General features: G+C 47.3%; 1 protein-coding gene across 1 annotated transcript; it reads left to right on the forward strand.

The window, feature by feature from the left end:
* Nucleotides 1-9,377: 9,377 nt before the first annotated feature.
* LOC100838838 (ethylene-responsive transcription factor RAP2-13) lies at nt 9,378-11,223 on the forward strand. The gene has a single exon (XM_003577991.4). The coding sequence runs from the start codon at nt 9,909-9,911 to the stop codon at nt 10,755-10,757; it is 849 nt and encodes a 282-aa protein (XP_003578039.1). The 5' UTR covers nt 9,378-9,908; the 3' UTR covers nt 10,758-11,223.
* The last annotated feature ends 2,533 nt before the right edge of the window (nt 11,224-13,756 follow it).

Consider the following 13,756-nt stretch of genomic DNA (forward strand, 5'->3'; position numbering starts at 1 on the left):
ATGCAAACTTCAGCGTTCGATTTATGGGCTGAAGCAACCATCTCGGAGTTGGAATCTCCGTTTTGATGAGGTGATCAAAGGGTTTGAATTTGTCACAACTCATGGAGAAGCTTGTATTTACAAGAAAGTGAGTGGGAGCTCTGTAGCATTTCTGATACTGTATGTGGATGACATATTGTTGATCGGAAATGATATAGAACTTCTTAAAAGTGTTAAAGGCTATTTGAATAAAAGTGTTGGAAATATGCCCTAGAGGAAATAATAAATTTGTTATTATTCATATTTCCTTGTTCTTGATAAAGGTTTGTTATCCATGCTATAATTGTATTAACAGGAAACTAAATACATGTGTGGATAAATAAACAAATACCGTGTTCCTAATACGCCTCTACTAGATTAGCTCGTTAATTAAAAGATGGTTAAGATTTCCTAACCATAGACATGTGTTGTCATTTAATAACGAGGTCATATCATTAGGATAATGATGTGATGGACAGACCAAAACGTAAGCATAGCTTTTGATCGTGTCACTTAAGTTTAAATTGCTAATGCTTTCATTATGTCAAATATCATTTCCTTAGACCATGAGATCATGCCACTTCTTAGTACCAGAAGAATACTTTGTGGACATCAACCGTCATCTCGTAATTGGGTGATCATAAAAGTGTTTTTCAGGTATCTCGGAAGGTGCTTGTTGGGTTGTATGGATCAAGACTGGAATTTGTCACTCCATGTGACGGAGAGATATCTCTGGGCCCTCTAGGTAATATAACATCCTAATGAGCTTGCAAGCATGTGACTAATGTGTTTAGTCACGGGGATATTATATTGCGGTACGAGTAAAGAGAACTTGCCAGTAACGAGATTGAACTAGGTATGGTGATACCGACGATCAAATCCCGGGCAAGTAATATATCGCGAGACAAAGGGAATTGGATACCGGATTAATTGAATCCTTGACATCGTGGTTCAACCGATGAGATCTTCGTGGAATATGTGAGAACCATTATGGACATCCAGGTCCCGCTATTGGTTATTGATATGATCATGTACACATGTTCTCGAACCCGTAGGGTCACACACTTAACGCTTAATGTCGCTAGGGTTTGATGCGATAATAGATGGTAATATCGAATATTGATTCGGAGTCTCGGATGGGATCCAGAACATCACGAGGAGCTTCGGAATGGTCCGGAGATAAAGATTTATATATGGAAAAACTGTTTCAGGGTTCCGGAAAAGTTCGTGGTATTTTCGGTGACTGGGAATATTCTAGAAGGTTTCGGAAGTTATCAGAAGGTTCTGAAATGTTCCGGAATATTCCTGAGAATTTAATTGGGTCTTTATATGAATTAATTTGAGCAATCTAATTCCCATCAGGGGAGAGGAAACGTGGGGGACTCCACCACGTGGTGGAAACCACCGTACGGTGGAGAACCACGTGCGTGGGGAGGCCGGGCAGAAGGAGGAATCCTTTCGGGACTCCCCTAGCCGGCCCTATCCTCTTCTTGGAGGAGGAGCAAACACTGACCACCACCCCTATATAAATAGAGGGGAGGGGCAGGGGAAGAGAACACACCAAGCTCTCAGCTGGATCTCTCTCCCCTGAGCCCCTCTCCTTCTCTCCCGTGCGCAGTGAAGCCCTGCCCGCGGAGATCTCCACCATATCCTACACCACGCCGTCGTGCTGTCGGGATCTCGTCAATCTCTCCCCCTCGTCTTGCTGGATCAAGAAGGAGGAGACGACATCAAGCCGTACGTGTGGATACCAAGGAGGTGCCCTACGTTCGGCATTGAGATCGATCTCATCGAAAGTCCACTACGCCAACAACGATCCCGTGATCGTAACGCTTTGTGGTATACGAGGGTATGATGGTCATAATCCCTCTCATTACTTACATCTAGTAGATTTTATCTTGGGGTTCTTACGCACTTCTCGTAGGAAATTTTTTGTTTTTCATGCAACGAACCCATCAGCGGCAGATGGATTCCTCGTGTTGCTCGACGCTCTTGGTGTAACGATACCACACTGGAGCATCTTTAGCAGATCTCGTATATCGGTCCGATCCGGAAAATACACGCTATTCTACGGATTCAGCTGAAAAAAGGACCCAATCAGATCCCGTAAAATCGATTGTCCCGGATTTTTTTCCCGCGGGGATCCGATGACTCAAGCCCAAATAAAAGCACCATTCGGTTGGCAGGAGGGAAACTTTCGTTTGGGTGTTGCTGCTTCCGCACTTTCGCCGCCGCCGATCTCCTTGCCCCGGCACCGTCTGGCATGGAGCTCCTCATCTGTTTCCTCCTGTGGCCACGGTGCCCGGGTCCTTCTCCGCCATGGCCGGACCGAGTGGGCGGTTGCCATTGAGGCTGCGCGACGCAGGATTGAAAGATTGGGACCTTGGGGAACTCCATGGCGTTGTTTGGGCGGCACGCGGGCAGGGAGATCGGCAGCGGTGCGGAAGCAGGAAGAGTCGAGCTGAAATGTTCCTCTGGCCAAGAATTAGACATTCTTACGGTGACTCGAGAAAATAATCGTCAACCCCGCCTATACGATGGATTTCGTCTCGAGTTTTTGGCACCTCACTTTACGAGCCGTGCGGTTTTTAGGGACCTGATCGGATCAGTTTTCGGCACGAAACAATAAAACAACAGTTATTTTAAAGGCCGGTGCGATACATGCTAGGGATGCTCTTACCTGTGTACATGGTAGTGACATGCCAGACCGACGCAATCTACAGTTCTAACATCGATCTGATTTCCATGTGATTTTGTGCTTTACGAACAAACCGTAGATAGGCATCAAGATGAGGATTCGTCGAAGGGGGAAATGCAAACAGCAAAGTCTGTGCACCAGTCGCAAGCGTGAAGGGAACGGAAAGCTGTTCACAGAGACAGGCAAGGGACGACGCCGTGCGCGACGGCGACCGTATCCTCCTGTCTCAAGTCTCATCAACCCGACCTGGCCGCACTAGCTGCGTGAAGTTTTGTCCCCAGAAAACGAAATCGCTTCATCTGCGTCGTGACGACTGCACGCACATGCTCCGTACTTACTTCATATAGTCCATTCCAGAGCCTGCACATGCAATGAACAATCAATCAATCAGCAGGCATGACTAGGATCGGAAACGGAAGAAACCTTTGCGCTGATTTATACAACTCTCAGTCATTTGCCGACATACCAACGGCCAGTAAGCACCAGCTACGTAAAAAGATGCTGTCGCTTTCGTTTCCACGCCCAGCGTTTTAAATTTTTGTAAATTATACTACTGTGCATCTTCACCGTCTAGTACTGACAAACGTAAACTAGGAAACCAAGAGTAAAATTTGCTTCCGCGACGGAGAATCCAAGGAAAAGGCAGATAGCAGCTCCCTCCTTTTGTACGCAGAAGTATAAACAAAGTATGGCACTCGGTTTAGAAACAAAAAGAACTGCAAAACCGAGGAGCAATCACGATTAAACTTGGCAAATCACAGGAATCAGATGCATGCATGCACTGACCTGACGCGCGAAGCCAGCCAGCGCATGTGGCCTCGGCCTTCTCCTGAACGCCACAGTCGAATCACATGGCCCCGGCTCGGCTCGTGGGTCACGCACGGCACGGACGAGGGGTGAAAGTCTTCGCCGAAGTTAAAACGCGATCACAACTGAGTAACTGACGCTCATTAAAGGCGCCCACCGTTTCGCTCGCGTCGATTTGCACAAAAGAGACCTCGAACCAAAACAATTTTACAAAATAAACTAGTAATGAAACTATTTCCCAAATCTAACATTTTTGCATAGCGCCCAATAGTTAGCCGTTAAGCTCTGTAGCATAGCATCTCTCCCTAAGACGTTATGCACCTGCCAGCGTGGCCAGCCCGGACCCCACCTGCGACCATGCAGGTCTCAAAGTTCGCTAAGTCTTAGCATAACGTCTCAGGGTTGGCTGCATGCTACCTTGGCGTTAACAGGGATTGGTCAACAGGCTAACCCACAGTAATACTTATTCAATGTATTCAGACAGCGGCCACTGTTCTGCGCAACTCCCAGGAGCACCCGCTTGAGAAACCAGGATTCAGACCCATGGTTTCAGAATTCAGACCCGCGTCCCGCCTCCACTTTGTGCTATGCGGACCTGCACTGCATGCGTATAGCTCACTCATATGCATGTAGCCTGTACTAGTACTACCCGATCGATCGAAGTGCCCGACCGGCCTGCGCGAGGCGTTTATCCATTTCACTGATCAGCGTCACGACGCGACACGGGCGGGTCCGAGCACGCCCAGCGAGCGTACGTGGATGCTGCGGCGCCAGAGACTGGCATAGCGTCTTCTCGTTGGGCGCGAAGGTAGCTGGTATAGCGCCCAACTCGCGAAATTTGAGACCCTGCATGGTTGCAGGTGGGGTCCGGGCTAACCACGCTGGCAGACGCATAGCGTCTTAGGATAAGCCGCTATGCTATAGAACTTAACGCCTAACTGTTGGACGCTATGCAAAAGGGTTAAATTTGTAAAATAATTTTGTGACGAGTTCATTTTATGAAATAATTTCTCCTCGAGGTCTGTTTTTTTTTTAAATCGACTTCGCTCGCTCTCCGCCTCAACCAACTTGGAAGTTGGAATGGGACCTCTTCTGATTAAAAAAAGTAAACTTGGAACATCTGCAGCTCATCAGCTGAGATCAGTGGTCACAGGCATGTGTGCCTGCCTCCCTGCTGCATGTTCACTTTGTGACATATAAAAGTCTCGATAAATATAGTTAGGCATGCTGTTGCAAAGTGCCGATTCTGTATGAAAAATTAGATTCCCTCTTTTTTCTATGAAAATTAATAACTGTGTACTACTCCGTAGGTGAGAGCTAACTATTCCTATATAGCCGTATGATACTGGTTCCACCTTCCTAACATGCATTATTACCGTCTCAAAAAAGAAGAAGATGCATTATTATCTACCAAAATAAGAAGGTGCGTCAGATTCAGTTTCTTTTAGAGTCAAGTCGTTGAATGGCGAATGCAGATCTAGAGGTTAAGGTCAACTTCCTCACATTTGGGGAGATAGGATTGCACATGGAGCCACTCTCTTGATTTAAGATAACCAACCTCGTCCTTCCAAATTGTCAAGACGTTGGTGCGCCTCCCACGTCCAGTTTAATGATTGATTGGGGTCTGTTACGGTATATATAGTTTACGAGTAATCATTTTGATCAATGGTCACGCATCTCTGAATCCCAATAAAAGCTTGGACGATATTTGTGGCGTCCATGAGGGCAACACGTCAGAAAACCCCATGCCTAGTTCGTGCTACACAGTCATGGCAAAAGCAAGGTGGTTATGGCGTCATGTGAGGGATCAAGACGGCAACGACGAGGACGTGACAAAGAGGAAAGGAAAGGAGAGTGACACCACACATAGTGGCCACACATGATGTTTGCTGTATTAGGATCAAACAGTCGAGCACCAAGATAACATTATCGTGAAGGGAAAAAAATGAAATAGTGTGTATAAGCTTATGGCACTCCGTGGTGATGATGTTTATAGCTTCTACTAATGTATCTCCTTTTGTATTTTGGCAAGAGCTGGTTGTTGATTACTCCGTGAGTAAATACGTGACCATCTGGGACTGAATGTCTAAGGGCAGTTATTTTCAGCTTCTAGGTCCGCAGAAGTTCAAGCCGAAAAAAACTCGATTTTCGTTTCTAGTAGTAGCTCTAACACCCGAAATACTTCATACCAAAAAAAGCCTGTTCAAGCTTTCCGGATTTCTGAAAAATCCCACTTTCTTTGCTCCAAAAGAGCACTCTATTTACAGCGAGAATGTCACCGAGTCTACGTACCGATTCGGCCATCTTTTTTCTCCCGAATTCCCTTCGCGGCCCGTTCCTCTCGTCTCCTATCCTCGTCTCTTCTAGGGTTCCTCCCTCAGCCGTCACCCGCCGCCAAGTCCGTGCCCCGCCGTCGCCCGTCGGAAGCTATGACACCGGCAGACTCTCCGCGATAACCTCCGCCTTCGCCCTGCTGTTTCGTGGCGCCGTCGCTGCGGATTCGTCCTCCGGCCGCCGCTTTCGTCCCCAAGCCGAGCCGCCGCGGATTCGTCCCCAAGCCGTCAGTCCGCCACCCCACGAAGCCCCTGCCGCCGCGGATTCGAAATCCCCACCGCTGTTGAATTCGTTCCCAAGCCGTTGGTCTGCCGCTCCATGAAGCAGTCGCCGCCGTATTCCTCCTCGCTGCCGTAAGTCAGCATAACATCGGGCCACATCTACTGAAATCAGATCGACCTCCACCTCCTCTGTGTCATGCTCCTCCGCCCCGACCACCTCTTCATGCTCTTCGTTTTTTTCTCAACTGGGGATGAGTAGCTCCAGAGCAGCAATAGAATTTTGATTTGGAGTTTGAGTAGAGTTTTTGTTGTTTATGTGAATGATCTAAGCTAAAAGGAACTCGATTTTGTTGTTTGTGTAAACTCTGCGTATGAGCATGATTTTTTTTGGTCTAGTGGAGATCAGATTCCCGTGGTTAATCGTAGAATTTTGTGGACGGTTTCAGCACGGAGGACGGAGGGGTACTAGAGACTTTCCATCAGAAAACTCACACGATAAGCCTGGACAACAGAAGCCGAAAAAAAATGGAGTGCAGTGTTTCAGGAGCTTCTCTCCACAACTGTTTCTGTGGATAAAGAAGCTTAAACCGTTTCTGCGGAAGGTGAAGCTAAAAAGAACCGGCCCGAAATGGTTTTTGGTCTAGAGTACATGACACTTTACAAGCGAGTCAAGCAACGAATACCTTTACGTTTGTTTTGCCCAGACACTGGCAAGGATACAGCTCACTGATTATATGATGGCGCGCGGTAGAATATATTTTTTAATTTGCTTTACTTGTAAGGTAAGAGCTTGATTAATGAATGGATTTGGTACTGTCTGCAGCTAAGCGATGCATATCCTTCAGCTTTTCGACATGAAGCTGTTCATTGCAGATCCAGAGGTAGGGTCAACTTCCTTACACTAAAAGTTCACATTGGACAACTTATTTTTAACGGTTTTGTTATGTCAAGTCGTGTGATTTTTAAGTTAAGGGTCAGTCAGTTGATCACTCGTCGGATTTGAGTCGTGTGATTTTTAAGTAAAGGGTCAGTCGGTTGATCACTCGTCGGATTTGGTATGCGCATTAAGATTTGGAACAAACTATGAAAATGGGGAGTGAAGATAACATTTAGATATTAATCTCACAGCTCTCGTGCTTCGATTGAGATTTAAATTTTTCCTGAAAAATTAAGACGTTTAAGGAACATCAAAACCCTGTTTTAAATAATTCCTAATCCATTGTCAATCTGTCATCTTTTTTCGGTAAGCTTGCTGCATTACCCTCTCACTGCCTTGCAAAAATAACACGACGGAAGGACCGAGCTTCTAATCAATAGTTAACAATGATACATGGAAAACTCTTGAAAATGAAACACTATCGAGAAGTTTACCATCCATACGGTATGTTGAACTGTTAAGATTTCATAAAAAATCAATGCCCATATATATGGTCAATTGGATGGCCAAGATTCATTGCACATGGGGTCAATTATGGCTAAGGTCACCTTTTGTTTTCAAGTTGGTTTTCTAGGTCCAGAACGTTCCTTGACTAAGATAAACCATGCGTTCGACAAAAGGGATATTGCCACCAACCAACCACGAAAAGCTTAGCTCAATTGCGCAATGGCAGAGCCAGGGTTTACAGATGAGAGAAACCAAATAAGGCCAAAAGGGCAACATCATTTATAAAACATGTCAAACTATAGCAATGGAGGGATTTCTTTTGCAAAATACGGAAAACAAATCATATTTACACGCATAGAGTGAATTGCCTTTTTTTAACCTTAGTTTGATTTCTATCAAACTATATCTCCTTTTACCACATTATGAAACTTGTGACAATTTTTACTCCAACTAATTTTTTCTCGTCCCACAGGTGGGACTTAGTTTTTGGGCTGGCATGGCATTTGCCATATGGATAATGCATTCTCTCGGGACACTTCCGACATGGCAAATGGACCGCACCATCTCACGTCTGACATGGTTAAGTCACACTAATAATGCTAAACAGGGTCTTGGTGCCACGAAAACAAATCTAGGTGGTAAAAATGAAATTTGGAGACCAATAGGAAATTTCATCTGGCGTGATGTCTGCCGCTGCAGGTGTGCTCACTCTATGATAAATTTGTAGATCAACATGCAACTTTAACTGGTCTCCAATAACACCTTGTCTTAAGGATGTAGCTGCTACAGTCACGCAGCCAACCATCCAAACAATCCTATACTCCAAAAAACGATGATGAGTACTCACGAGCCAATCATTATGGTCCATCCCTTAGTAAAATTTCATGTAAAAACATTTTTTTTGTTTTGAGAAAAGAATCAAATTCCATTCTCTGAAAGATAAGCATATTTATCACCGAAGTCCAGTCTTTTACCGAAGGCGCAAAATTGATTGTTTATGTACAGTACTTAAGAGGATTTGAATTAATAGCGCATGTTTTTCAAATTTAGTGATCGTTAGTATATAGTAACCATACTTGGTAGTGATCCTATGTTTGCTGGCACAACACAACTTTTTCACGAGGTAAAGTTGTAAAAAAACATTAGCATTAAAATAGGCGGCATATCAAATGAAACCTCCGTTAAGCTAAAACTTAAAAACAAATCAAAACAATAAAAGGCGGAACTTTTGGTCATTTAAACGCTCTCACAAATAAAAATCTAAAAGGATTTTCATACAAAATATATATTTAAATGATATTTGGTAGTGCCCGAGCTTAAAAAACAAAAGGAGTAGGATCTAAGGGCAACTGGAATTTTCAAATTTCGTTTTCAGCTAATACTTTCCCTTCGAAAAATCCCAAGATGAAAGTAAAATTAACCGCATTGAGAAACTGCGACGCCACCTCAGGTCGAAAGGAAAGCCGTTGGTAATGCTTGGGAATATTCGTGGCATCTCGAAGGCTGATCGCCGTCGAACAGCAAATACCGGAACACCCAGTAGCATTCAGCCACGTCCTCATCACCGGTTCACCCGGTTCTTTCACCCCACACGTGCCGGTGACCTGGACACCGTTCCTCCTTCCAGTGGTTGAACCGGCACACACGCTGTTTGGTTCGGTGACCCATCACAAACATCATTTCCAAATCCGTATTTAATGTCCAGGTGGGACGAGCGGTCCCACATGACAGTTGCACAGCTCTTGTGTCACCGTCACTGAAAGTGATTAGGGGCAGGAGTAAGAGCGAAGCAACCACTAATTACAGCTCCAAACAACCGCGAGAAGACAGGAAAAAGAACCATTATCACGAGGAAGCAGATAAATTATGGTCATCAAGACTCACGGGTTCCGGAGAGGCCGCCTGGCTATAAAGCAGCTCCTTGTCCACCGTTCCTCGTCCCCGCCCCCCATTTCGCCTTCGACCTTCATCCACAGCCAGCCGCCACCCACCGAGAAAGCCCAAAAACCCACCAAACACAGCCTCCGTGAGTTCGAGCGAGGTAAGCATAGATCCGAGCGAGTTCTTGCGTCTCCAAGGTAAGGTTCTCCGAAACTCCAACCCTCTTCCTCTCCCCTGTTAATCTCGTCTTCTTCGTGATCCAAGAGCAGAGAGTGAGGTCTCCAGGGCATTTTAGATCCAGGGAGCTTCAGATCTGTTCCTTTCCCCTTGTGTTCTAGTACTAGTATCATTATAGGTGGCCAAGAGAGGTTCTTTTTCCACACCTCCTTGCTGCTTCCGTGTAGATCTACCACCAACGCCATCTGTTTTTGCTGTGGCTGTTGATTTCCTCTGCCTGTTCTTCATTTTGGTTTGGGAACCAGGCAGCTTTCTTCTTGTTCTCCTTTTTATTAAGAAAAAAAAATTCAAAAAAAAAAGTTTCTTCAGATCCTTGAAACTAGAGTAGATGGCTGCAGCTATAGATCTGTCCGGGGAAGAGCTGATGAGAGCACTCGAGCCTTTTATCCGGGATGCCTCTGCTTCCCCTCCTCCACTCAACTCACATCCCAGCCCCACCTCGCCATTCTCCTTCCCCCACGCCGCGTACCAAGGGTACCCGTACGGGGTGCAGGCCCAGGCCCAGGCCGAGCTCAGCCCGGCCGAGATGCACTACATCCAGGCACGCCTCCACCTCCAGCGCCAGACCGGCCCGCCGGGCCACCTCGGCCCGCGGGCCCAGCCCATGAAGCCGGCTTCCACGGCGGCGGCGACCCCGCCGCGGCCGCAGAAGCTTTACCGCGGCGTGCGGCAGCGGCACTGGGGCAAGTGGGTGGCCGAGATCCGCCTCCCCCGCAACCGCACCCGCCTCTGGCTCGGCACCTTCGACACCGCCGAGGAAGCCGCCCTCGCCTACGACCAGGCCGCGTACCGCCTCCGCGGGGACGCCGCGCGGCTCAACTTCCCCGACAACGCCGCCTCCCGCGGCCCCCTCGACGCCTCCGTCGACGCCAAGCTCCAGACCCTCTGCCAGAACATCACCGCCTCCAAGAACGCCAAGAAGTCCAAGTCATCCTCCGCTTCCGCAGCCACTTCATCCACCCCCACAAGCAACTGCTCTTCGCCGTCTTCCGACGAGGCGTCGTCCTCTCTGGAGTCGGCGGAGTCATCGCCGTCGCCCGCCACCAACGCAGCAGAGGTTCCGGAGATGCAGCAGCTCGACTTCAGCGAGGCGCCATGGGACGAGGCCGCAGGATTCGCCCTCACCAAGTACCCCTCGTACGAGATCGACTGGGACTCGCTCCTCGCCACCAACTGACACCCAGTTCGTCTCATCTCGGTCTCTGCTAAGCTACTACTAGTACTAGTACCCCGTCTTTAGCGTTGTCATGGATCTAGGTTAGTGTTAATGGTCGCCGCGATGCAGATGGCATTTTAGACATTCTGCACCGGCCTTTGGCGGATTAGCTCCCGTATTCTTCTGATCCTTGTTCGTTGTGTAGATCTCCGATTTGTTTCTCTCTTGTGTAGGGTTTGGTTTTAGTAGTCCCCGGAGGACGGTAAAGCCGGCGTTTTTGTGCCCGGCGTCTCCGGTGGCCGGTCACTGGTCAGTGACCCCGGCCGGTAAAAGTCTTGTGTCCGTCGTTCTAGCTATAGATGCTGTTGCTTCCACTGCTCTGCAGATTGTAAGAGTGGTCGAACGTCGTGTAAAATTAGCCCGTCCAGAAATTGTAACGTGGATTATTATTATTTTGTTACTGTCAGTGCTATTAATTCCTTCTGTACATTTTGTTCAAGTTCCTCTCTTATCGCGAAATAGTCTTGAGTGGTGCAGAATGAGTGGTGCAGCCGGGTGAACAAACTTTTGAGTTTCTGTGTCATGTCTATTGTGCTTGTCAATCGGTGGCTTGTGAGATAAAATCATCTCAGTTCATTCTGGGCAAAGGAAAAGGAAGCAAAAATAGTTGTAAAACCCAAAAGGGTAGAGCACGTCTCTTGCAATTGTTCCAAGATTTTTTATTAGCAATGTAGTAGTAGGTCGAACAGATGGAGCCGGGCTGGACGTGAGCTGTATGGCACGAAGCTTCGCGAGGCGATATTCTTGTATATTTTTCGGATTTGAAAGGGACGCTCTTCGAGGTCCACGTGAGCTCCCTTGTCATGTACCGGGAGCGCCGTTGCAAAGTTGCCATTGCGGAACCGCTGATGCAACAACCATCCGTCCCCATCGTTTTCGTGCGAGAGGATCGCGGAGCAGCGTTTCGAATCGAAGGCAGCAGTCGGGAACTTGAAAGAAGGGGCGCCGAGGGGAAAATTTCCGGCCGGAAATCGTTGCACCACACAACTTTTCTTTGTCTACAATTGATTCGTCCGCGTGACGAGCCGGTAAACCAACCGCAACGCTGATTTGACATGACATGCGGGTCCCACCGTGTCCACTGGAAGAAAGAAACGGTGGGGTCGGCACCTCTGCCCAGTCTCCTCTGCCTGTGCACGCCTGCCTGCCTGCCCCGTCGCTCTCAACTCCGGTCAAAAAGGGCCAAGCCTCAAAATAGAGTAGAGAGTACCAGTGGACGGATCGCTACCACCAGCGATCTCTGTGGACGGAGACGTCTGAGCTTGCTTTGGCATGTGGTAACTGGCACTTGAATCAGAGGCATGTTCCTACCTTTTCCGTTCCGTTTGATCCTTCTGTGGCTCCTCCTTCCTGGTTGTATAAATGCGAAAGGCAGCCACACCAAACTAGTAGTGCTACTGGACAAAGCTGCCTGTTGGTGGGTCCTGTGTATCACAAGCACGCTGGGACCCATTTCCCTGTGCGTCAGTGTGCCCTACTGCTCCTGCCAGTCGGTTGACCATGTTTGGCGACAGAAGTAGCTCTGTGTGGAGTAAATTCCATGACAATGAGCAAAAATACCAGGAGTGGATCACGGCCCACTCTGAGATTTAACTACGAGCCCATATACCATATTGCTACAGCCCAAAAAAAGAGAAAAAAACCCAGCGGCCAGCGCCCAGCCCAGCAGTTGCCCAGATCCATTAGAGTCAGTTCATGCGGATTCTGAGTGTGCATCCGTTCATATGGATTTGATCATATGGATTTGATCAGGGGATCTGATCAGGCTTTGTCAGTGTGTCACGATGATTTTGTTGATCTGATCTTTTGTGGCTTTGGAATCATTTTCTTGCGTTCTTGTGAAGATCTTGTGATTCGACGACCTGCATCTTTAATGGATCATTCCTAGACCAAGTACGTTCAACGCTCACGGTTTCTCATCTTTTTAGACGTGCGACTCAAGTGGCCTTTTAAAAATTTTAAAGGTAGTCAAGTTCGTGCAGGGATACGAGTGGCGATGTTGCCGCTCCAGTCTAATTGCAGTCCCTTTGCTGAAGATTGAAAAATATTTCGTGTTGCAAAGATTGATACCATAAAGAATATATTTTCAAAAGATTTCAGTTTAATTCTTAGTCATAAGGTTTACTTTGTAGTTTTTTGTGTTTATGATCCAAAGCACTGTACGTGTAATGATTTTATTACAGGTGATTCTAAAAAAACAAAAATACTCGCATGATCACTAAAAAAATAACTTTACTCCTAGGAAACTAACACACGCTTTTGCCCTAAAGAAAACACTAATACACGTGACCCTCTCTCAAAATAGAAAAAAGGAACACGCATTACAATTAAGCAAAATTGGACGAGTCCATTAGAATTCTCACAAGTAACTAAGAGCATCTCCAGCCGGCCCCCTAAAGGCCCTCCAAACGCTAAATGGGGGCGCCGGCACAGAAAAACCTACCTAGTCCACTCCCCTAAATCCAAAAAGTAGGCGGCCTGGCACAAGAATTTAGCCGGCGCCCCCAATCCACTCCCTACTCACAGGGAGGCTAGCGGGGGTGCCGGCTGAAGCTGAAAAGCAGCGCGGGCCACCTTTATCAGTGAGACAAACAAAATTTGGGGGAGCGATGTTTGGGGGTGTGGTTGGGTGCCGACTGCCGGTTCCACCCCAAACAAATTATTGCGCCCACGTCTCCCCATATGGTCATACGCCGGATGAAATATAGGGGGGACGAGTGGAGATGCACTAACACACGCAAATGAGAAGGCGAATTGGCGTCCGGATGTTCTTTAGGCGGAAGCAGGCATCGGTTGGTGCAGTGATTCGTGACTGGCACTAGGTGAATCGGTGAATTGATGTTTCCTACGGCGGAAGTAGAGGTGCAACATGGTGACCCTCAAGGTACCTTTTGACCCTTCTTAGTTCAAACAAATGAACTAGTTTTTCAAAAAATTGTGTCATTTTAAAACTTTAGTTC

Source organism: Brachypodium distachyon, chromosome 4 (assembly GCF_000005505.3).
Source record: "Brachypodium distachyon strain Bd21 chromosome 4, Brachypodium_distachyon_v3.0, whole genome shotgun sequence".
Lineage (NCBI taxonomy): Eukaryota > Viridiplantae > Streptophyta > Magnoliopsida > Poales > Poaceae > Brachypodium > Brachypodium distachyon.